At 35.7% G+C, this 26911-nt stretch overlaps 1 protein-coding gene across 5 annotated transcripts in view; it reads right to left on the reverse strand.

Moving 5' to 3' along the window:
- The window catches only part of TTC28 (tetratricopeptide repeat domain 28), an 836277-nt gene that overhangs the window by 343750 nt on the left and 465616 nt on the right, over nucleotides 1-26911 (reverse strand). For all 5 annotated transcript variants that reach the window (XM_037817392.1, XM_037817391.1, XM_037817394.1 and 2 more), the window contains one exon: nucleotides 4569-4716. In XM_037817392.1, the coding sequence (XP_037673320.1) occupies nucleotides 4569-4716 (148 nt within the window). The remainder of the gene's footprint in view (nucleotides 1-4568; nucleotides 4717-26911) is intronic.

Consider the following 26911-nt stretch of genomic DNA (forward strand, 5'->3'; position numbering starts at 1 on the left):
TTCCAAAACAGGGAGCCAAGGGATAGGACAGCAACTATTAACATTTGTGGCATACTGATAAGGTAAGAAGGCAAGTAAAGTGTTATGAGATATACCCCCAAAAAAAGCAAAATTGAGAGATAATGTTCATAATATTTGGTTATTTTTTGTTCTAACCTGTTCTTAGGCTAATTCCCTAAAGAGGAAATTAAATTTTATGTTGTATACATGTTACTAGAATAAAAGTTTTAAAAAAACACAAAAAGTGAACCCTACAACACAGAGTGAATCCTAATGTAAACTACGGACTATAGTTAATAGTACAATCATAACATTGTTTCATTAGTTGTAAAAAAGGTACTACATTAATGCAAAGTGTTAATAATAGGGAAAATTATGTGTGTGAGGGAGGTTTATGGGAATTTTATAATTTCTGCATGATTTTTCTGCAAACCTACAACTATTCTAATTAAATAAATAAATAAATGTATGTAACATGGGCAGATACTGTTAGCTGTCTAAACAGTATCTTCCTGCCTTCTTCCTTAGCAAAAGAACCCCAGTTTTTTTTGTTTGTGGGTTCATTTGAGGAATGACTACGTGCCTTGCTAAAGATTATTTTTCAGCCTCCATTACAGTTAGACTAAGCCATGAGATACAAGTGCAAGTGTTACATGGAACTTTGGGGGTAGCTGCTTAAAAGGAACTAATTCAGGTGGGAGGTACCACTCTAACCCTTCTGATTCTTCCTGTCTGAAAGGGATGGCTTGAGTTTTCCCAGCCATCTTGAGCCATGAGGCTCTTTAAGGGCAATATCATGTAACATGACAGTGGGAGGAAGATGGGAGCCCAGGGCCCTGATGACCACTGACCAACCTTTCAGCCCTGGATTGCCTACCTTCATATGATGAAAATAAACTTTTATTAAAACAAACAAACAAACCTTGAGTTCATACTCTAAGGAAAACTTAAGACTCCTCAAAAATAAAAATGAAAAGAAAAACAACTGACATTTGTTTAGCACTTTGTAAGCTGCTTCACATTATTATGGCTTTCATTGTATATTTATTTACATTCTACTTCATTGTGAAAAGGATTCAAAAGACCCGGTATAGAAATAAGGTAGAAAAATACAGAAGTGTGAATGGAAACTAAGGCAAAACTGTAAATATCAAGCCACGGGCAAGGCACACACACAGACAGGCAGGTGGTAAGGCCCAGCACAATTCCTAGAAGTGGGCAGCAGCCTGGGCTCAAGCTTCACAGTGGACAAAGCAAAAGGTTAAACAATCACTTTCAAAATTCCCAGAACCTTCTGGATAGAAATGTGCTAACACACAGGAGAAACACAGCTTTTCCTGGCCCTAAGGCCAGAGGTGATTTCTCCAGTGAGTGCACATACCGGCTGCACGTCCCGTGTCATGCTCTCTACACCCATGACACCACGCCGGCACAGAAGGCAGGAGTGGGGCTGGCGCTGCGGTCCCTTCTGCTCCTTGGTGAAACTCAGGGCATCACCCTGCAGAGAAGAAGGTGTCCTCCAAGGGGCCTGCCTTTACATTCTAGTGCTTGATTCTCAAAACAACATTAGGTGGTAGATATTTTCATTTCCCTTTTACAGATAAGGACTGAGGTGGAAAGAGAGGAAGCAATCTTGCTCATTCTCTGGAATGGCAAATGGTAGAGACAAAATTAGAACCTAATCTTTTAGGGAAAAAAACCCTTTGTTTTTAACATGTTTCAGAAACAAACCTCCTGTGAAAAGTGACTGCCACCTAAAAGAGAATCAGAGGGTTAGAGTTCATTATGGGTAGACAATAGGTAAATAAAAGGTGAGCCCTAACCTGACCCCGAAAGAAAAGTTTGTATGTTCAATGGACATTTTCTATCAGCAGTTCATGAAACAGCTTTCCTGGATCCTCTGGAGCTGATAGAAACGTCACGACAGGTGATAGCCCATAAATGTAATAGTCTTTAGATTACTGAATTAATGGTAGGAAAGAAAATATACACAAGAGAACCCTAAGCAAGAAGCAGTCCTGGTGTTTTTAGAGAAACAGACAAAGGTAAACTCAATCTCAGTTTGTAATTACATTATTAAATTCACAGTTGGCAGTAGCAGTATGCTACAATATCCAAATTTGCTTAAACATTTATAAGATACAATGAACTGAAATTGTTGAAAGAGTATCTAAAAAGGAGAAATGGAAAATAGTAGAAGGATAATGTGGTAAGTTATAAAAAAGAGTATATTTATTCTTATTTTAACATTTTCATTAATGATCTAAGGGAAATACATCATATATAATGATGCAAATATGCTCACAGTAGAAAATAGTTTAACAAATATCTGGTTTGCAAGCACAAGTGAAAGCACAGAAATAAAGCAAAACAGAAATATAGGCAACAACAATACAAAATCAAAAGTTTCAATGTAGATAAATATAACGCATTTATTTTGAAACAAGGGTCTACAAATTTGCTTACCCTGCCTTCTTTTTTAAAAAAAGAGAAATTTTGAAACCTCTAAAAAGACCACACCATAGAATGCAGGGCATATTATGAGAGCTTTTTTTTTTTTTTTTTGCTTTTAGAAGCACCTGGACCAGGGAATTTTCTCTATCGCATTTTAGAATTACAAAACAAACAATTGACCCAACAGATTGGATCTCTATGTAAAGTGACCCAGACTGCACAGCTATGCAGCATGGCAGGGACTTAGAAAGCCACAGGAAGCTAAAAGAAACTGGGAGTTAAAAATGGGCAGCAAATGATAATGGATTTCATAAATTACAACCATGTGACAAAAAGGGAGTACATTAGCATGGGAGATGATGCACAGAACATCACCATGCAAAGCAACAATCTCTATAAAAAGTTGATAAGGGAAGACCACCCGAAATAGATACAGTGGTAAAGGCAATGCTAAAAATAAACAAGATAAATTAAATTGCCTTAAAAGAAGAGAAGAAAATATTGAAGTGCTCCAGGCACCTATAAGGAGTCACTTCTCCAGAGTCGACCTTAGGTCACTCACTATAAGATGGGAAAGGACAAGGCACAGAAAGCCCTAAGGGTGACAGCAGCTCTGAGCTATTTCTCACAGTTCAGGGTAGACTTCCTTACATTTCTCTAAGCAAATTGCTTCAAAGGCAAAACAGTAAGTATGATTTTGCTAATCTAAACTCATTCACTCCAATATTCTAAGGCAACAGCAGAAACACCTCAGAATAAAGATGTGACTTCTTCATGAAGCAAACAAAAAAAAATGTTCCTTGTAAATCTCTTGTGGAGAATAAGAAAATACTAGAAAAATGGAAAGGAGAGGCAGATTGATTTTTTTTGTTGTCCATTTTTCCCCCCCAAGCCCTGGAGCTCCAAGGCTCATCTGTTCTAAGTCAGAGTTTATTAACAGCGGGTCCCCCAGTGGGAGAAGTGAAGACTCAACTTTGTACAGGGTTATAAAATCACATGAAGAGAGGTTTCCTTACCACATTTTTTCTAATACATGAAATCCCCAACTTTCAGGAAAATATTTTTAATAGCTATGAAATACCGTGAGGCCACATGAGCACCATATAGTTCATTAAACTTTTATTTAGCATATATTTTGAATCAAGTACATACTCGAACTATATTAAAAGATCTAATGCTGTAAACATTTTCAAAACTAGATAAAATAAATAATGATACTTCTGTAAATCTTTCAGGATCACTCTCCTTTTATGAAAAAAAAATTAAACTTACTTCAGAGACAAAAACAGAGTTCTGCTTGACATAACCTAATTAATATGAAATATTATAAACTGTCTATTATTTGCCTTAGTATCTCTGTTATGCCCCAAAAGCAAAAATTGATGAACACTTTTAGTCCAATCATCCTGAGCACTCACTCCTCAAAATCAATGTTCCTCTAAGTGAAGCCAAGTTGTTTGGGATCTTAGAACTCCCTCAACCTCCACAGTACTATTTTCAATCCATTCTCTTATTTTTCTAGAATACCAATTGGTTTAATATGGAAGTAATAACAGGGAAAACAGATGTAAACTAGTGTGTGTGTTAGTTTATCTCTCTCTCTCCTTTTAATCCAACATAATCATTTAATGCTCCTCTTAAAAAATGTTAAACACAGCCTACAGTTAGATCCATATTTCTTTATGCAATGGTAGATGTAATGTCTTCTCCTATTTGATTATTTCTAGAAGGCATATTGGTCCACTTGGGCAAATCAATTTACTACTGGAAGTGTTACCATTTAGAATTATAGACTCTTAGACCTACAAAAAACCATAGGAATTATTTAAATAACCCTAAAACCTAGGAAAGTCAAGTCAGTTATCCATAATCATACAACCAGTTAATGAAAAATTCAAGAATATAAACTACATCCACTAACATCCAGGCCAGTGATCTTTCTACCATCCCATTCTGCCTCATTAATGTCAGCTATCAACAGTGATCCTTGATTTTCCTTTGTCTAAAATACCAGATATTGGCAAATTTGATACCCTATCAATTCTCAGTGCCTGAGTCTAAATTCTTGGGAGGCTAGAAATTAATGTCAGACCAATTACTTTTATCATATTTACCTCTCATGGGAGATTTCATGGCAGCTTCTACCATCCCCACCAGAAGCTGAAGACTCTTGGGGTCCTGAGCCAGGCCCGATGCAAAGGCTGCCAGGGCATCGGCATGACGTCCCAGGTACTGGAGGGCAACACCCTGTCGGAAGTATGCCTGGAAATAAGGGAAAGATAATGCATGTTTTACTTATTACACTGTGCTCCAGCAGAGTGATCATGATTCTTCGTTAGAACAACCATCCAGTAGAACCAAGACTGAAGATGATCTTGGCTGTTAAACCTACTAAACAGTTGGCAATCAAATCTGAGTCTTCTAACACCATAAAATGCAAGCTTTCTTCTTGCAGGCAACTTACATTTAGGACTTTCAGTCTTTTCACTTCCAGAACACTTATTAATTTTATCACATTCTTTGGAATTTGCTCCTATATTGCTTTGTTTTAAATGTAATTTTATTGAAATATATTCTATACCACACAATCATCCAAATTATACAATTGTTCACAGCTATATTGCTTGTATTATTTACTAAAGATTTTGAAATATGTCTTATCCCACTTTTAATAGCTCAAGCTCCTCAAGGCCAGAGATTTGGCGATTTCTTTATACTATCTCACCAAGGTTTCTGGTACAGAGCAAGATGCATGAGAGATACTGCAATTCAACTTATCTTATATCTTTTCCTTACGTAATTAAAGGGAAAAACCGATGTGTGATTACTAAGATAATTTTAATAATAATAACATAACATGGCTCCATACTTTGCATTTGATGTTTCAGACATAATATTTAAAAGCTCTTGTCTAAAATACTTGTGTATTTCTTAGAAACAAAATAAGACTGTTTTCCTTTCTCTTCTTCAGTTGGATTAGTTTAAAAACTAGTATTATCAGATACGATTACAGGAAAACACCCCTCCTTCTGGCTAATTGCAGAAAAGGCCAGACAATTAATAAAATATTTAAATTTTATAACAGTTTTAAGAAATGACAGTTCATTTTTCAAGTACGCAGAGTAAACCAAGTAAATGGAAAAAGTATTGCTAGTATGTTACCAGCAAAGAAACTTGTACCTGATTAAGTAATAAATAAAAATGATATATTATTAATGCAGTCATTATTTACATTACAACATCTGTTTCTAAAATACTTAGCCTCCTATTTAACTTAAATTCTCTAACAATACAGTTTCTAACACAAACTTGACTTTTTCAGTCCAATATACTCTGAAATTGTCACAAATTATATTCATGGGATTTAAATAAATTTTTGAACAACTCTTAAAACTACTGCTTAATAAACAATATGTAAGTTTATAATTTAATATTACACACACACATATACATGAGAGAGAACTAGAGAGAGCACTTTTCATGTTTACAAAACATATTTACTTACCTTATTTCATTTTTACAGCTAACCTTTCAGGTAATTTATGATAGGCAATATTATTCAGTGCTTCTATTAAGAAACAATCCATAAACTGAATGAATACTCAGATTATTAAGGGTGATTTGGGCTTCTATTAGTTTGAACTACCAGCAGCTGTTAAAACTCAGAGCCCAGTAAGAATATAACTTGGAAATGCATTTTCATTACTAATTCATAAGATCACTTCCTTTCACTGGACTCAGCTGCTGTTTTAATTTTTAATGTGCTTACAGACATTTTTCACTACTTTTTTCATTTCACATTTTAGGTGGCTTCTATAATCCAAGAGGCGGTAAACAGTACATTCCAGCTAAAAATAACCATAGTTACAAAATTCTAGAAATGCTATATTAAAGCTGAACATATATATATATATATATATATATATATATATATATATATATATATATGCCAAATACCTGAAAACTGTAATTATCATTTATGGAGACAAACAAAAAATGTCTGCTGTTATTAATTTCAGGTATGTATGATGAGAAATGCAAAACTTTGAAATGACACTCCATGATTTTTGGTAACCTCTTACATATTTAAAGCAAAATTTTATTGCTCATTACTTTACTGAAAGAACAACTGATTTCTCTGCCTACTAAATGAAATCACTGAGAAGTGTGATCCTTTAAGAGGTAAGCAAAGTTCAGTGTCAAATGCAAGCTATGGTATAAAGTTCACAGCAGATCAAGAAGAGTATGCATGTTTTTTCATTAAGAATTTAGATGAGAAAAGATAAAAATATAAAATTCCTCCCACATTCTTCACTTCCTTTCTACAGGAGAAAATATTTTTAAAAGACAGAGAGAAGGCTCAAAGGTTTCCTTTGGTCCAGTCCCCCCTTACGCCCTTCCAGAATTCCCCACCCAACCTTACAAGATTTTCTCAGTTAAAAGCTGAGTTATTTCCCTGTCTAGATAGCATAACGAATCAAGCTCTAACAAACCCTGCTCCAAATTCATAGAGTAGGGCTCTCCCAATTTTTTTCCATGCAATATTCATTTCATGTACAAATAGCTGTTGAATGAAAATCAGTTGTCTCTGCTTTTGTGAGACATACAGAGTTCAAGATGACAATGATAAAAACCTAGATGATGTGTTATTGTGATGGAATAAAGAACATTCAGCACAGCGCCTGACAGGTTAAGTACTCAAAAACATTAGCTATTTTCACTATAACTAGTTAATGAGAAAAGAATCATCAGAGATTTTTAGTATAAGAACTCAATTACAGACTAACAGAATACAAGAGGTATACAGTAAATATTTTAAATCAGTATCATATTATTCAATTCCTATCATTGCTTCACTCACTTCTCCCCTTGCTCCATAAAATACTGTAGACAACTGATCCCACATTGCTATAAGGGTTACTCCATGACAAAATCTAAACCATGTGACTAAAAAATATGGGTAGCATCAGATCTTGGAATACATAGCAGCCACCCATTAGGATCCTCTGCCAGCCTCCTCCAAACCAAAGGTCAAGATGTGCTGATAGTCACAGTTGTTTACCATGCTTTAAGTAAAACTGACGTACCCTACTGTAACTTATCTGCTTCTCCCCTACTGGCAGTAGCTGCACATTTTTCTCTTACCCACCTTCACACATTTCCCAGGGAGCTGCTTCATCTGACAGAGGGACAAATTTTGATCACTTAGGATTGAACCACAGCTGTATATGTGCAGCAGGCCAAGGGAAATGGGCCTATGAGACAGTGTTGGACACTTGGTGCCCGTCCAACCTTAGATCATACATCTGCCTGCTTCAGGACCCCCCAAGCACACAGCATCTCCTGGTCACTGGTTATGCGGGAGGTGGAGAAAGGCAACATGGATTGACTATTGGGAGCACCTAGTAAAGAGTCAAACAACGGCCTTATCTGAAGCTTTAGCAGGAAGAAGAGAAACTAGGAGGGAGCTGGTGGACACAGTGGACCTAGGGTGGGATGCCCAGATGATCAAGTGTCTAGAGTCATTCACTGATTTCTTGTTGTTCACCACAAAAATCTCACAGCGATCATCCCATGCATGCTAGTAAATGACCTCACAAATAACATAAAGACAACTGGATTACAAGATTAAGTTTCCATTCCATTCTTCCTTACTTCAATTAACATTCCCTTAAAAATCTACAGTGTCAGGCACTGTGGTGCATACCACAAATATAAAGAAAAAAAAGACAGGAATCAGACTCTAAAGGTGCTCACAGTCTAGAGGGGAAGAATAGAAAAAAGCTATACCTGTGTCAGTGCAATAAATACCTTGGTTGCTGTCTGTAGTAACTGCTTACTGATGATAGTAAGGGTAAAAATGTAACTAATGACCAAAGAATTCACGTCCTGTTGTTAGAATCATTACTGTTGCAAGCATTTGCTTTTTATTAAGTGGACATTCCTCTTATCTCACGGGTTTAAAATAAAAAATGCTCAAGGACTAAACATGTGAATCAGTAAGCTTTTCACCCTTCAAATACCCCTGGAAGCAATGAAGCACCTTTAGGTCTTTACCTTCAACACCCCATTCCTGGTTCACTAGTCACTAAACCCAACAATAACCTAACACCTTGCCTTCCCTTAACTCAAATGAATGCTGAGGTGAACTACTATGCTCACAGGCACATATATATATTTAAAACATAAAATATATAACAAATATATGTCATATGTAATGATATATAAAATCAAGAGTATATACACATCTGCACAATACATAATCTATTAGTTCAAGCAGGTCTCAAATATTCAGCCTTGGATTTTTACTTAATCTGTACTTTTAATTGTCAGATGTTAATATTCCTAATCTGTCTTTCACAGTTTCTGTCTGAACCTTCTTGCAGCTTTCTGAAGGATAAATATCTTTAACTATTCATGGCGACATATGTGCTAACCAATATATAGTTTCCACATCATCACCAATTTTGTTCAACGATGTTTGTAAATCACATGACTGTTTAAACTACTGAATTTTCCCTTATTACTTTATTTAAAAATAAGTGGAAATGGGAAAAATAAAAATGCTGATTTTAGTTTTTAAAAAAGCAGTAGCATTGATCTCTAATTTAACATAGCTGGGTCAAAAGTGAAAATGATCACAAGGTGCCAAAACCAGCAAAGCTTTAACATCACTGGATTTACACAGAACAACTATGTTCCAAATATGTAAAAAATATTGGAGAAATCAAAAGTTATTCTAAAAGGAAAGGCATGAGTTGAGATTTTATTTTTAGTTGTCAAGTAACTCCCTACTCCCTCGACATGTGAGTTATTTTGTTTGATATCTGCATAGTTTTTAATCCTACATATTTGATTTTCATATATTTTTCAGGAATGCATTAATTGGAAAATAAAAAAGCTTATATTACTTAAAACAGATATTCCTCATACAAGCAAAATGTAAACATACACTTAGGACCTATTATTAAATTTATATATTATATATTATACATTATGCCACTTCATTTATGCATAAACATGAAAGCACAGGATGCATATTTATAGTCTTGCATCAAATAGGCACTTGCAAGAATATATGCATGCAAATCATTTTTGCTCTGTATTTGTTTCATTTAAGACAAGGGATAAATTATCCTGAACAGCGTTGCCCAATAGAACTTTCTGCAACAATGGTAATATTCTCTGTACTGTCCAATATGGTAGCCACTAGCCAGCAATATGTGACCTTTGGGCACTTGAAATGTGGTTAGTGTGATGAAAAAACTAAATTTTAAAAATTTTATTTCATTTAAATAGCCACAAGTGGCTAGTGGCCACTGTACTGGACACTGCCATTCTAGAGTTTTGTCTTCCTCTAACAACAAGCCTCTAAACATAAATATAAACAGGAAGAAAGTGAAAGGGAATATAACATGCAAGTGAAATAACTACCACAAAAGCCCTGGACTGAGGCTATGTTGTTTACTCCCAAGGGAGCTGTGGTAGGAGAGAAAGGAGACTCGTGAGGCTGATGTGGAATCTAGTTCTGATTACTTTTTAGCTGTGGGCCTCAAAGGGTGCCAAATGAGTCCGATGTGAAGTATAAAACAAAGTCACCATTAGCAAAGCAAGTGAGGGGCTGACAACAATTAGGCACTAAAAGGAGAGAAGAAATGATACATGGCAGCTTTAGAAAAATGGAGACAAATGTTATAGCCCAATGCAAAGATGATCATAATGATCACCTTGAGTCACTGAGGAAATAGTTATATTTGGTATCTTTTATTTCAAAAGGCGATAAAGTAGGTAATACATTTGTGGGAAATTGTTCAATCAAAATTGTTTTTAAAAATGTTTACACTTTGATATTTGATTGGGTAGGCTTCTGTTATCTAGTAAATCCATTATTTGAAACAATCATTAAATGCAAGTTAAAAATAAGGTCCTCACACTCCACTTTGTCTAGTTTATGGATGGATGAGTAGAAAAATAGGGGAAGGAAACAAACAGACAAAGGTACCCAGTGTTCTTTTTTAATTCAATTGCTCTTTTTTACTTTAATTATTATTCTTGTTATTTTTGTGTGTGTGCTAATGAAGGCGTCAGGGATTGATTTAGGTGATGAATGTACAACTATGTAATGGTACTGTGAACAATCAAATGTACGATTTGTTTTGTATGACTGCGTGGTATGTGAATATATCTCAATAACATAAAGATAAAAAATATATATATATATATATATATTAAAATATATACATATTAAAAAAACAAATAAATAAGGTCCTTTGGCCTGGGTGGAAGAGAAGAAAGAGGTGGTAGAAAATAGGAGAACAAAAGTTTATCCAGAAGAACATGAAACATTCCTTCCTCTCATTAGAGACTTTATCCTGATACACTGAGTATTAGAATTATTACAAGGTTTTCTGAGGCCCAAACCTGATACATATTTTAGAATTAACAAGAGATTAGTCTTGTTATATCAGTCCTGCCACTATAAATTATCATCAGTTTTAATGCATAGATATGTAGGTGTCTTATTTTCCAAAGTTTTTCTACTATCATTGTTGAACAGCTACTATGTATCAACACTGTGCTGGGTGCTTTGCATGGTTTCTCACTAACTTTCACATCATCCCACAAGAAGTTATGACCACCAAGAAAGGGGTGATCACATACAGCTAGGAAGTGAGACAAACCTGCCACCAAACTCTCTTTCTTTCCACTATTCCACACTAAGTCTTTGATAAAAGAATTAATGGTCTGCAATTAACCTCTAAATCAGCTTTTTGTCTGAGAATTCTTGTACTTGCAGAATTCAACCTATGGAGGCAGAAATAAAGGAAAATCAGAAATGACACAGAAAATTTATGAACATGAATATTTAATCTCTATTCCATTAGCAACCGTTGACTGTAGAACAATTTTTAATGAATTGGATGGAGGGAAAATTCATTTCATTAACCTTTCATATAAATGTATTATTATTGAACCAAACAGGCCACTGTACTTGCAACTCAGTTTGATGTTAATTAGATTACAGGCAAGAGGCTTTAAATCCAAAGAGAAACAAAAGAAGCCTCAGCATGCTTGTCAGACAAAGTTTGTTTGTTTGCTGGCTAAGACGGATTTTTACCTGCTCTACAATTTGCTATGCTTCTTTTATTTTCTGACATTTTCAAGTGAATTTTCTCTTGCTTCTATTTGCTGACACTTTATATTAAAAAAAAAAAAAATACCTTGAGAATCAGCAAAGAACACATTCTTCATGTGGCAATGTGTTTTACCTGCTCAGCTGGGAGTAATCATTCCTATCTTTCCAGAAAACTACACTTCTATTTTTCACTAGTTTGTCTTATTGTGTGCTGAAAGCACATGCGAAAGATTGGAAGCTATTTTAGAAAACACAATTATTTGGAACCCAGAATCAGAGGCCCAAATTGCCTAACATAATTTTCTAACCAAATCTGCAGCTGTGAATTGCATTTCTCTCCAACTCTGGCTTTTGGTACATCTATGGAAATTAATCCATTTTTAAAGCAAATCTGGTCTCGACTCTGATTGTTTCATATCTTATCAACTATTTATTTTCCCAAAATTAATCTTTAAACTAATTGTATTAAAAGTGTTATTAAGGAAACAAATTTATGGGAAAACCACATTTTGAAAAAGGAATTAGAAAAATGAAATGCCAACCAGGAGTTAAGTAACTAAGTAGGTGTCATTTTTAGCACTGCAAAGATTCCCAATGTTAGTTTATGTTGGATTATAAAATGTGCCTACCATCATCTGGAGCTTCTCTTCTAAGCTTTAAAAATAAACAGTGGAACCCTATTGTAAATTTTGTTCTATATAGAGGAGTATAATTTTAATAATATTGTTTCATGAATTGTAACAACTGTGACGTCTTTATCAGCGAAAAGTGTCAGTAAGGGGTGGAAGGTACAAAGGAACTTTGTATTATCTGCACGATTTTTCTGTAAACCTACAACTTCTCTAATAAGTTTCTTTTTAAAACTAAAAAATTACAATACCATTTGTAATCTCTCATAAATTGTAGACATAGGTATAAATGAAATAAAAATGTATATATATCACCTGTATGATTAAAAGGACAAAATGCTGGTGAAAGAAATAAAAGATTTAAGCAAGTGGGAAAAAAACACAAAAAACAGTGAAATGAGTTTGAAGTCCCCTAGAGTAGTGGTTCTTAACTTTCCCTATCTTGTGCCTTCTAATTCTATGGGTGTGGCATAGGAGGAGTATTAAGTCATGCTAAGGAGAAAACCAAGGAATTTCCTGCACATTCTCCAAGAAATCATCTGGTTTCAGCATGAGTTCTGTGCCCCTGCCTTACCAAACCCCACCCCCACCCTGGAACACAGAAGTTATGTCTAGTCATAAGGTAAGACTAGAGCAAAACAGAAAAAAAAAACTAGTGGTATGCAGAAAGAAAGGTGGATTAGGAAAAACACTGAGGCCAACAATGTGGGAATTAACAGAGCCTGAATTCTCACTAACTATTGTAGCAAACACTTGGCATCCTGCCTACCACAATGTAGCTGTACCCAAACCATGCCAGATTAAGGGAAAATCCACTCTCTCCAGAAAGCAGTCTATCAGAAATTGCTGTCATAAGCAGCTATATATTGGGATAAAGGGGCTCTTCATAAAACTTTCTTGGGCAGCAACAATTCTACCATTAGTGACCCACTCCTCTGATCCTTCTTGGTTATCAGCTCTTGCTTTTCTCTTCAAATTATGAAACAAATGGGAGTCCACAGTATTATATCAGGGGAAAGGTCAAAGCCATACATAAACATGACCTACCTTATTGAAATGTCAAACTAATTTGAAAATTTGGGGAGGCAATTATTTTTATATAAAAACTTTAGAATAAAATGAAGAATTCTCACAATTTTTTAAAAAAGAAAACATAAGGAAATGCCTATCTCCATTCCTTCTATACCCCCATCCTTGTCTCTCTCTTCTGCCATTAGGTGTTTGGGAAAGTAAAGTGTGAGAAGTACTACCTAAGCCACTGACAACTAATACCTTTGTCAATTGGTTCCATTGCAAGCTAGCAGTAATCGTATCCAGTAAGGAATTAGCACTTGGGAAAAGGACATAAAGAGGGAGGTAAAGGCAGGTGGTGAGAACAGGCTGAAAGGTAAGAATATATGCTCAAAAAACACTTACTCAAATAGTTCACACACATTTTTCTAAATTTCAAACTTCCAGATTACCTCTATCCCCCTTCCCATGATATGTAATCTTTCTACACTGGCATACATGTATTAGGGTGCCAGAGATAACAATGCAAAACAAGAAGAAGAAAACTGACTGCCTCCCAATAGTTAACAGGACAAAAACACAACAACACACTATCTTTTCAAAAGAAAGGGAGTTCCACTTCCAGGCAGGATGGAATAAGCACACTCCACCCAATCTTTTCCACTGAATACAACTATACCCTAGATAGACTGCATGGAGCAGCACTCTGAGGAATCTAAAAGTAAGTAGTAGCAGGTGAATTGAGGAAGGAGACCATATTTCAAAGTACTACCAAACCAACAATGGTTTACCCATTTTATTATTGTTGTTGTTTCCTTCCCATCTTGTATTGCATAGTTTGGATTCAAAGGCAGCTCAAAACCCAGAATGCTCAATGGGTGAACCTCTCTTTCTGTTCAGAGAAGTGGGAAAGGGGATTCCTAAGAGTCAGAAGGAGTGAGAAAAGCTTCTGTTTTTAAATTCTTCTTTCCACTCTCTTCCAGCCTACACTCCAAACAAGCCACAGTGGCAGAAATAGCAACAGCAGTGGCTTCTTGGCAGGTGCCTAAATTCTGAGGAAAAACACTTTTCTCTGTGACTACAGGACCAGTGGTCTCGAGAACATGTAGATATAGGCAGTCTAAAATTTTACATGAAAAGGCCATGGAATTAGAATAGCCAAAACAATTTTGAAAAAGAAAGAATTGGAGGATTCATACAATCCAATTTTAAAACTTACAATAAAATTACAATAATCAAGACAGTGTGGTATTGGTGAAGGAATAGACACATATATCAATAGAACAGACTAGAATCCAGAAACAGACTCACAAATATGGACAATTGATTTTTTTTTTTTAACAAAGGAGTAAAGAAACTCTTTCCAAAAAATGGTGTTGGAAAAATTGGACAAACCATGTTTCTCACCTTATCCAAGAATTAACTCAAAATGAAGCAAACACCTAAATGTGAAATGTAAAACTATAAAACTTTTAGAAGAAAATATTTGTAACCTGAAGTTAGACAAAGAGTTCTTAAATACAACACCAAGGAAGAGCCAGAGTGAAAATGGCAAAGTAGCTCCAAGGATCTGTCCTTCCACAAAAACATTAAAAAAATCAAGAAAAAACTGTCAGGACCAACACTGTCAGAACTCTGGAAAACACAGCAACCAGGCAAATACTCAGAAAAGACCTGAGAAGACACAGAGCTCTCATGTCTGGCTAATCTCTAGGCTTAGTGCAAGCAGGAAGTGAATGCTAAGTCAAAGCAGACCTGGTGAAGTGTTAAAGAAGTACCCTAGCACAGAGCCAATCTACAAAGACTGGGAGAGATATCTTTTTCCTTTTATTTTTCCTCTCATCTCTACTTTTTTTTTGTTGTTGTTCCTGGCATTCAAGGAAACCTCTGTTAAAACACTATTGAACACAAGCTCCGAGAACAGAGACTTCAGAGACAACACATTACAAAGAATACAGACTTTACAAATACAGTTTAGAGAAATCACTAAACAAACGGCTGCATCCCACAAGAAGCAAAAGTAGACAAACCCCGAGAAGGGGGAAGAATCTGATTTCCAGAGTACGACATTACGATATTCAATGTTTTCAGTTTTGTTTTTTTTTTTCAATTACAAAATAATCAAAGAAAAAAGAAAGTATGATTCATCGGCAGAAGAAATTAATAGAAGACATCCTTGAGGAAACACAGATATCGGATTTACTAGACAAAGACTTTATATCAAATGTCTTAAAAATGCTCAAAGAAAGCTAAAGAAAATCATGCACAAAGAGTTAAAGGAAATCAAGAAAACAATGTATGAACAAAGAGAATATCAATAAGAAGTCAGAAATTACATAAAGGAACCAAACAGAAATTGTGAGGCTGAAAAGTTTAGTATACAAAATTAAAAACTCACTAAAAGTTTTCAATAGCAGATATAAGAAAGCAGAAGAAAGAATTAACAAGCATGAATACAGATCAATTGAAATTATCTATTCTTAGGAGTAGGAAAAAAAAAAAGAGTGGAGGAAAATGAATATAGCCTAAACAAGGTGACATCTTGTGTCTGAGGAACACCATAAAGCATAGAAACATAAGCACAATGGGAATCCCAGAAGGATAGGAGAGAGAGAAAGGGACAGGAAAAATACTATAATAAATAATGGCTGAAAAGTTCCTAAATTTGATAATAGACATGAATCTACACATCCAAGAAGCACAACAAACTCCAAAAAAGGTAAATGCAAAGGGAGCCACATAATAAAGCTACTGAAAGACAAATATGAAGAGAGAATCTTGAAAACAGCAAGGGAGAAGCAATGCTTCATGCACAAGAGATCCTCAATAAGATTAACAGAAGAGTTCTCATAACAAAGAAAGGAAGTCAAAATGGAGTGGGATGGCATTTTTAAAGTGCTGAAAGAAGACTGTCAACCAAGAATTCTGCATCCAGCAAAACTGTCCTTCAAAAATGAAGGGGCAGGAGGCACAAAGATGGCAGCATAGAGAGGAGTGGAAGTTAGTTAGTCCCCCTGGAACAACTAATAAACAGCCAGGAACAAATGGTAAACAATCTGGAATAACTGCGTGGGGACAAACTTGACTGTCCACTCATCATACACCAACCTGAATAGGGAGGAATGCCTGAGATCGCAGCATAAAATCTGTAAGTAAAAACTGTGGACCTGAGCCAGGAGCCCCACCCCCCATGGCCCAAACTGCAAAGCCTCATGGTGCTAGAGAGCAACACTCTCTAAGCAAGCCAACATAGCACAGCTGAGGTCCATCTGGGGTTTTAATTAACAAACATGGACTGCTCAATACAAGCTACAAATCCCCAACAAGCAGACAGAGACTTTTGGTGATGACTGACCTTGGAGAGCCAGAGGACCTCTCTGGGAAGGTGGAAGAGCCCACTGGACCAGGTGCTGTCTCTGGCCAACAGGTGAAACTGAGGGTGGCCACAAACTGGCCCTGAAGGGGGGATTTCTGTCCCTTTTTTGGCTCAGTGGAGAAAACCTCAGCCATTTTCAGTTCCCAGCACTCTGACCCAGACAAAGGTGGAGATAACACAGGCAGAGAGACTATTCAAATATTAACGACCTCTCTCTAGGGGTTGTATCTTCCCTAAGAGGAAGGAGGTGGTGCCCAGCTCTACGACCTGCCTTCCATTCAGAACCAGACCCCAGAGCCTGGAGGAAAATACCCACGGGCCACACCTCCTTACACCAGTCTGGAGCTATAGGCTGACAGGAGCCACCTGCTGGGCAGAAAAGCATAGTGACTTGAGGCCTCACAGGGTGCATCAATCTTCTAAGACACACCCTCAGGGGATGTGATACTATTTCCTCCTTCTGAGACCTGAGCCCATTCTGGTCTGGGAAAACCTGATTGGGGTAACCAAGGAAAGCAGATGCCTAGACAAAAGAAAACTACAACCTACACTAAGAAAAATGAAGTTATGGCCCAGTCAAAGGAACAAACTTACACTTCAACTGAGATACAGGAATTGAAACCACTAATGATAAATCAATTCAAAAAGTTTAGGGAAGATATGGCAAAAGAGATGAAGCGTATAATGAAAACACTGGGCATACATGAGGTAGAAATCAAAAGTTCAAAAAAACAACTGGCAGAATCTATGGAAATGAAAAGAAGAACACAAGAGATGAAAGACACAATGGAGACATAAGACAGCAGATCTCAAAAGGCAGAAGAAAACACCCAGAAACTGGAGAACAAGACACCTGAAAGCCTACACATAAAAGGATAGTGAAAAAATGGAAAAATATGAGGAATGTCTCCAGAAATTAAATGACAACACGAAATGCAGAAATGTATGTGTCATGGGTGTCCCAGAAGGAGAACAGAAGGGAAAAGGAGAAGAAGCAGTAATAGAGGAAATAATCAATGAAAATTTCCCATCTCTTACGAAAGACATAAAATTACAGATCCAAGAAGCGCAGCATACCTCAAACAGAATAGATCTGAATAGGCCTATGCCAAGACACTTAATAATCAGATTATCAAACATCAAAGATATAGAGAGAATCCTGAAAGCAGCAAGAGAAAAGCGAACCATCACATACAAAGGAAGCTTGATAAGACTATGTGCAGATTTCTCAATAGAAACCATGGAGGCAAGAAGGAAGTGGTGTGATATATTTAAGATACTGAAACAGAAAAACCACCAACCAAGAATCTTATATCTGGCTAAACTGTCCTTCAAATATGAGGAAGAGCTTAAAATATTCTCTGACAAACAGACAATGAGAGAGTTTGTGAACAAGATACCTGCTCTACACGGAACACTAAAGGGAGCACTGCAGACAGAAAGGAAAAGACAGGAGTGAGAGGTTTGGAACACAATTTTGGGGATAGTAGCACAGCAATGTAAGTACACTGCACAAAAAAATGATGGATGCACAGCTGTATGATGGTATCATGGGCAACTGATTGTACACTTTGGATCTTTGGATAATTGTATGGTATGCAAACAATCTCAATAATATCTACATATATATCAAAAAAAATGAAGGGCAAATAAGACATTCTCAGATAAGCAAAAACAGAAGTTTGAAAGAGGAAGGTTAGGAGCATGTGGTACACCAGAAGGAAAGAGGAAAGATAAAGACTGGGAATGTATAACTTAGTGAAACATAGCATGCTCAACAATTTTAATAAAAGGTACAAATATGTTTTTACATGAGGTAGAACAAATGAATGTCAACATTGCAAGGTGTTAAAAATAGGGTGGGATTGGGGGGAAAACACAATCAATGCAAACTAGAGACTATAATTAACAGAAACATTGTACTATGCTTCCTTTAATGTAACAAAGACAATATACCAAAGCTAAATGCTTATTGGGGGGGGGGGGGGGGCATAGGAGAAGGATATGGGACTCTTGGCATTGATGATGTTGTCTGCCTCTTTATTCTACTTTAGTTTAATGCTATCTTTCCTTTTGTTGCTTCCTACCTCTCATGTTTTTATTTTCTCTCTCTTTTTTCTTTTTCTTTTGTCTCTCTATCTTCTTTGAGTCTTCCTCCTTCTTTGTGGAAGAAATGGAGATGTCCTTATATAGATAGTGGAGATGGTGGTAAATATATAAATACATTACTATACAGGGAACCATCGATTGTTTACTTAGGATGGAATGTATGGTGTGTGAACAAAACTGTCTTAAAAAAAACGGGTTGATGAAGAAACCTTGAGGGCACTATATTGAGTGAAATAAGACAGACACATAAGGACAAATATTGCAGAGCCTCACTGACAGGAACTAATTATAATATGTAAACTCACAGTCATGAAATATAAGTTACCAGAATATAGAATGAGGCTAAAGAATGGGGAGTGGTTGTTTATTATGAGCAGAATGTTCAACTAGGGTGAACTTAAACATTTGGAAATGGACAGAGGTGATGGTAGCACACTGTGAGAATGACTAACAGTGCTGAATGGTCTGCAAATGTGGTGGAAAGGGGAAGCTCAGAGTCACATATGTCACCAGAAGGAAGTTGGAGGTTAAAAGACAAGAATGTATGAAACAGTGAATCTTGTGGTGGACAATGTCCATGATTAACTGTACAAATATTAGAAATCTCTCTCATGAACTAGAACAAATGTATGACACTATAACTAGAAGTTAACAATAGAGGGGCATATAGGAAAAAAATATGTACCTATTGCAAACTATATACTACAGTTAGTCGTATTTTAACATTCTTTCATCAACAGTAACAAATGTACTATACCAAAACTATGAATCATTAATGGAATGGGTTGGTTAGGAGTATGGGAGGATTTGAGTTTCCTTTTTTTGTTTTATTTCTTGTCTGGAGTAATGAAAATGTTCTAAAAATTCAAAAAAATGATTGACGCGCAGCTGTATGATGGTACCGTGGGCAACTGATTGTACACTTTGGATCTTTGGATAATTGTATGGTATGTGAACAATCTCAATAATATATACATATATATCAAAAAAATGAAGGGGCAAATAAGACATTCTCAGATAAGTAAAAACAGAAGTTTGTGGCTAGCAGACCTTCCCTATAAGAAATGATAAAGAGAGCCCTTTGCTCTGAAAAAAAGGATGCTAGGCAACAGCTAAAAGTCTTATAAAGAAATTAGAAACTCTAGGAACAGTGACTATACAGTTAGATATAAAATATAGAGATATAGATATATATAAATATAGATATATAAATATATCTAAATATAGTATTGTTGCATTTTGAATTGTAAATGTTCTTTATATTTCCTACATGATTTAAAAGATGAATGCATAAAACAAAACTATAAATCTATATTAAAGGGCATGCAATGTACGAAGATGTAATTTGTGATGATAACATAAGAGGGGGATACTAATGAAGATATGTAGGTATCAATTCAAACTAGATTGTTATAAATTTAGGATGTTAACTGTAATCCCCAAGATCATCACTAAGAAACTATCTAGAAAATATATACAAAACTGAAATGAGAAGGGAATCAGACTGGTACACTACAAAAAAAATCAACTAAAAACAAAAGAATTTGGTAATGGAGAAAATGAGAAACAAAAGAGGTTTAAGATATATGGATAACAAATACTAAAATGTCAGAAGTGAGTCTTACCTTATCAGTAATTACTTTATATGTAAATTGATTAAACTCTCCAATCAAAAGGCAGAGACTGGAAAAATGGGTAACAACAATATGATCTAACTATATGCTTTCTATAAGAGACTCACTTTAGATCCAAAGACACAAATAGGTTCAAAAGTAAAAGATCAGCAACACATTCTCCAGGATAGACTACAATGTTAGGTACACAACAAGTCTCTTTAAACACATTTAAAAAGATCAAAATCACTTAAGTATCTTCTCCAACCACAAAGGAATAATTGAATCTAGAAATCAGTAACAGAGGGCAAACTAGAAAATTCATATAAATGTAGAAATTAAACAACATATTCTTAAATAACCAATGGGTCAGAGAAGAAATCATTAAGGCAATTAGAAAATATTTTGAGAAAAATGAAAATAAAAACACAACACACCAAAATTTATGGGACGCAGTGAAAGCAGCACTCAGAGGGAAATTTATAGTTGTAAATGCCAACTTTAGGAAAGAATAAAGATCTCAAAATAATTACCTAACTTTACACCTTAAGGACAAGAAAATGAAAAGCAAATTAAGCCCAAAGCTAGGAGAAGGAAAGAAACAGTAAAAATTAGAGAGGAGATGAGCAAAATAGAGAATAGAGAAAAAGAATAGAGAATTAAGAAAACCAAAAGTTCGTTATTTGAAAAGATCAACAAAATTGACAAAATTTTAGCTAGCCTGACCAAGAGAAAAAGAGGTAAGATACAAATTACAAAATCCAGAAATGAAATCAGGGACTGTATTGGATTATATTACATATACCCAATTTATGCATGTTCTTGGTTTTAATCTACCTTCCTGTGTGTATGAAACCACTGTAAATGGGATGTCTTGAAGATGTTAGTTCAGTTAGGGTATGGCCCAACTGACATAGGTTAGACCTTGATCCAGATTACTGGAGTGGAAGAAATTCAGACATAAAGAGAGAAAGCATAGGGAGGAGTCAGGAGCTGAAAGTCAGTGGAGCTCAGAAGAGAAAAGAGAGGAGGACATTGGGAAAGCCAAGGAACCCAAGGATTGACTGTTGACCAGCCAGAAAACTACCAATGAAGAAAGTCTTCTAGCTCTGAAACCATGAGCCAATAATTCCTGCAGGATAAACCAGAACCAGTTTGTGGTATTTGTGATTGCAGACACTCAAAAATAAGACAGTTTTATTAGTACTGTTTTACAGAAAGACAAGGAACTATAAGAGAATAAAATGAACGCTTGTATACCAATAAATTGGATACTTAGATGAAATGGTTAAATTACCAAAAGTAACAAAGGGAAAATAGAAAATTTGCAGAGAACAATAACAAGTAAAGAAAAAACCTTTCAACAAAGAAAAGTATAGGACCAGGTGACTTCACTGGTGAATTTCACTAAATCTTTAAAGAAGAAATGACACCAATCCTTCTTAAACCCTTTCAAAACACAGAAGCATAAGGAACATTTGTCAACTCATTCTATGAAAATAGCAATAATCTGATACCAAGCCAGACAAAGGGAACATAGAAAAAGAAACTACAGCCCAATATCCCTTAGGAATATAGATGAAAAATTCTCAACAAAATACTAGCAAACTGAAACAAACAGCACATTAAAAAAATTATGCACCATGGCCAACTGGGGTTTATCCCAGGAATGCAAGAATAGTTCAACATAAGAAAATCAATCAATGTAATAAACCATATTAATAGAATGAAGAAAAAAAACATTATCATCTCAATTGATGCAGAAAAAGAATTTGACAAAATCAGCATCCTTTCATGTAAACACTCAGAAAAATAGGAATACAAAGGAACTTCCTCAACATGATACAGGGCATTTATGGAAAAAGCCACATCCAACATCACACCCAATGGTAAAAGATTGAAAGTTTTTCCCCAAGCAAGAATGTCTGCTCTTACCACTGCTATTCAACTTTGTACTCAAAGTTCTACCCATAACAATTAGGCAAGAAAAAGAAATAAAAGGCATCTAAGGTGGGAAAGGATGAAATGATGCCTATTCACAGAGACATGATTCTATATATTGAAAAGCCTAAAGAATCCACAAAAAAACTATTACAGCTAATAAACAACTTCAGCAAAGTTGTTTGGTACAAGATGAACATGTAAAAATCACTTGGGTTTCTATACTCCAGCAATGAACAATTTGAAAAAGAAATTAAGAAAATAGTTCCATTTACAACAGTATCCACAAGAATAAAAAACCTAGAAATGAAAAAAAAACTAGAAATAAATTTAACCAATTAGGTGAAAGATTTGTACACTGAATGCTATAAAACATTGCTGAAAGAAATTAAAGAAGGTCTAAATAAATGGGAATGCATTCCATATTCGTGGACTAAAAGACTTCATATTGTGAAGATGGTAATACTACCCAAAACAATCTACAGATCCAATTCAATTCCTATCAAAATTCCAATGGTCTTTTTTGTAGAAATGGAAAAACCCATTGTGTCAGTTTGTATATATTATGTCCCCCAGAAAAAGCCATATTCCTTGATGCAATCTTGTAGGGACAGACGTATTAGTTTTGATTAGGTTGGAACCTATTGATTCAGTGTTTCCATGGAGATGTAACTCAATCAACTATGGGTGAGACCTTTATTGGATCACTGGAGTACTTTAAAAAGAGCCACATAGCCCAGATGCTGGTGCAGCTGTGAATGACCTTCTGGAGAGAACTGAGAGTGACATTTTGAAGAGGAGCTGCAGCTAAGAAAGGACAAAATGCCCCAAGAGCAACATTTTGGAGAACGTCATTTTGAAACACAACCTGGGAGCAAGTGAACACCAGCCACGTGCCTTTCTAGTTAACAGGTTTTCTGGACACCAATGGCCATCCTTCAGTGAAGGTATCCTATTGTGTATGCCTTACCTAGGACACTTTATGGCCTTAAGACTGTAACTTTGTAACCAAATAAACCCCTTTATAAAAGCCAATCCATTTCTGTTGTTTTACAAAAAGGCAGCATTAGCAAACCGGAACACCCATGCTCAAATTATTCAGGAATTGCAAGGGGCCCCAAATAGCCAAAACAATACTGAAAAAGAAGAAGAAATTTAGAGGACTCACAGTTCCCAATTTCAAAACTTAATACAAAGGTACAGTAACAAAGTAGTGTGATACTGGACTAAGAACAGACATACAGACCAATGGAACAGAATTGAGGATCCTGAAATATGCACATTTAACTATGGCCACCTGATTTTTGGCGAGGGTGCCAAGACCATTCAATGGGGAAAGAACAATCTCTTCAACAAATGGTACTGTGACAACTGGACATCCACATGCAAAAGAATGAAATTGGACACCTACCACACACCATATACAAAGATTAACTCAAAATGGACCAACAAAACTAAATATAAGAACTAAAACCATTAAACTCTTAGAATCCAACTCTTGGCATTGGATTCTCAGATAGGACACCAAAAGCATGAGCAACAAAATAAAAATAGATAAATTGTACTTACCCAATTGTAAAGCTTTTGTCTCAAAGGACATTATCAAGAATGTGAAAAGGGAACCAAAATTTGCTACATACACACAAAGGAATATTATTCAGCTGTAAGAAACAATTAAGTTATAAGACCTGCTGCAATATGGAAGAAACCTGAAAATACTATGCTCAGCGAAGAAAGCAAGGCACATAAAGACAAAAATTGTATGATATCACTTATAAGAGATGACTAGAAATAGCAAATTTGCAGAGATAAAAACATTAAAGGTTACTGGGGAAAGGATGAAGGGGGGGTGTTTGTCAAAAAAAAATAATTAAAATGTTACGAGCCAAGAAATCTTACTTTACATCCTACGTTAGTTAACCTCTCATTAGTGAATCTCATTCAGTTTTTTAAAAAAAGAAAAAGTGAAAAGGTTTCTGATAGAATGAGAGAAAATATTTGCAAATCATATATTTGATAACCATCTAGTATCCAAAGAACATAAAGAACTCTTACAATTCAACAATAAAAAGAAAACCCAACTAAAAGATGGGCAAAGGACTTGAAAAGACATTGCTCCAAAGAAGACCAACTAGCACATGAAAATATGCTCAATATCATTAGCCATTAGGGAAATGAAAATCAAAACTGCAAAGAGATACCACTTAACACCCCAAAGGATGGCAATAATCAAAAAAGCAGAAAATAGCAAGTGTTAGCAAGGATGTGGAGAAAATGGAACCCTCATGCAACTGTTGCAGAAAACGGTGAAGTTGAAAACAGTTGGTGGCCCCTCAAAAAGTTAAACACAGAATTACCATATGACTTAGCAATTCCACTCCAGGTATAATCACAAAAAAGCTGAAAGTAGGGACTCAAACAAATACTTGCATGTGAATGTTCATATCAGCATTATTCCTAGTAGCCAAAAGGTGGAAACAACCCAGACTATAGATAAATGGATAACAAAATATGATATATGCATACAATGAACTATTAATCAGTCAAAAAAAGCATGAAGTTGTGATACATGCTACAACATGGATGAACCTCAAAAACATTGTGCTAAGTAAAGTGAGTCAAAAGGACAAATATTGCATAATACCACTTATATGAAATATCTAGACTACGCAATTCCATAGAGACAGAAAGTAGATTAGAGGTTACCAGAGACTGGGGGTGGGGAGGAAAGAGGAGTTATTGCCTAATGGTACAGTGTTTCTGTTTGGGGTAATGGAAAAATTTTGGAAATAGTGGCAATGGTTGCACCACATCGTATAATTAATGCCACAGAATTGTACACTTAAATGGCTAAAATGGCAAAATTTATATTATATATATTTTATATACTTATATTTTATTTATATTTTATACTTTATTTTTACAAAAAGTGGGGGGGGGCGGGCAGAAAGTTTATATCCATTAGCCCAACCACTGGCATTTGAACTTATTTTCCCTAAACAAGTCAGCAAAGATGAGAACGCCTATAAAATAAAGGACTAAGAATGAAAGACCTTTAACTTGCATATACTCTCAGAGGAAAGCATTGAATGTTCTATGAAAGCAAGGTCAGGGAGAATTGTAAAAACTTTATGAAGTGATTAAAGTTGTTACATTTCATTGAAAGTTTACTTTAACTTTTTATCTAAGTTTGAGTTTTGTTACTAATATTTAGCCCATTCACCAACATCTACAAACTGGGTTAAACTACAACCCAAATAAAGTCAAATGAAAAAATCTATAAAGATTGATTCAGGGTTGTGAGCTCTACAGAAAAAAATTTTTTAATTAAAGATGTTTTTAAAAGTAAATGCTTCTTACAATGGAATATTGAGCAACTACAAGAAGGACTGGAGCTGAGAGACACACAACAAGGTGAATGGATCCTGTAGACAGCATTTTGAGTGAAGTACAACAGAAACAAAGGCAAACACTATAATGCCTCACCAATATGGACTAACTACAATGTGTAAACCCAGATTTGAATCTTAGAGCACAGCCTAACAGGGGAATGATTATTGCAATGGTCCCTAGATTGTAAGTGCTTACAGCAGTCAAATCTATTCCTGAATTGTAATGACTATCTCTGAACTCTGAGATGCTGATTCCTTTGTGTATAACCTGATTGGTCCCTGGAACACCAGCTATCCGTGTGACACCCAAAACTCAGAGCTAGAGTTCAGCAGATATGAACATCAGCATTAACGCATACAGCAACTGTTAAAAAAAAAAAAAAAAAAAGTCTGAAAAAGAGCCCAGACTTCAATTAGAGATATAAATGAAGCAGATCTGGTTAAGACTAGGGCAAACCAGGCCAAAGGGTAAAGGTTGAAACTGACTGTGTCTTAAAACTTCAACTTCCATGTGAGACCAAGTGAAGAGATGTTTACTTGGTGTAGGATCTATATTTTCTAAACAATATAACTTCTACAGTCAATTTGTTCAAACACCACAATTACATGGAACTTTGAATAGGAAGTGAGATATGGTAGGTTTGTATAGGTTAGAATGAAATAGTAACACATCCCAAAGTAATTTGGACAGAGAATAAAAATATATATGCAAGGCCCCCCTGAGGACCTGGAGGAAATGTGGAAGTGTTGGACTTCCTAACCTGGATTGTTGCTGATGTTGTCACAAACATTGGGGACTGATGGCTTGGTATGCAGAGCCCTCTATCTTGGGGCTTGCTCTTATGAAACTTGTTGCTGCAGAGAAGAGGCTAAACCTGCTTATAATTGTGCCTAAGAGTCTCCCGAGCGCCTCTTTGTTGCTCAGATGTGACCCTCTGTTTCTAACTAAGCCACCTGGGCAGGTGTGCCAGTTTGAATGTATTATGTCCCCCCAAACGCCATTATCTTTGATGTAATCTTATGTGGGCAGACGTATCAGCGTTAATTAGGTTGTAATTCTTTGAGTGTTTCCATGCACATGCGACCCACCCAACTGTGGGTGATGACTCTAATTGGATAGTTTCCATGGAGGTGTGGCCCTGTCCATTCAGCAGGGGCCTTGATTAGTTTACTGGAGCACTATATAAGCTCAGACAGAAGGAATGAGCTTGCTACAGCCAAGGGGGACACTTTGAAGAATGCACAGGAGA

Source organism: Choloepus didactylus, chromosome 23, assembly GCF_015220235.1.
Source record: "Choloepus didactylus isolate mChoDid1 chromosome 23, mChoDid1.pri, whole genome shotgun sequence".
Lineage (NCBI taxonomy): Eukaryota > Metazoa > Chordata > Mammalia > Pilosa > Megalonychidae > Choloepus > Choloepus didactylus.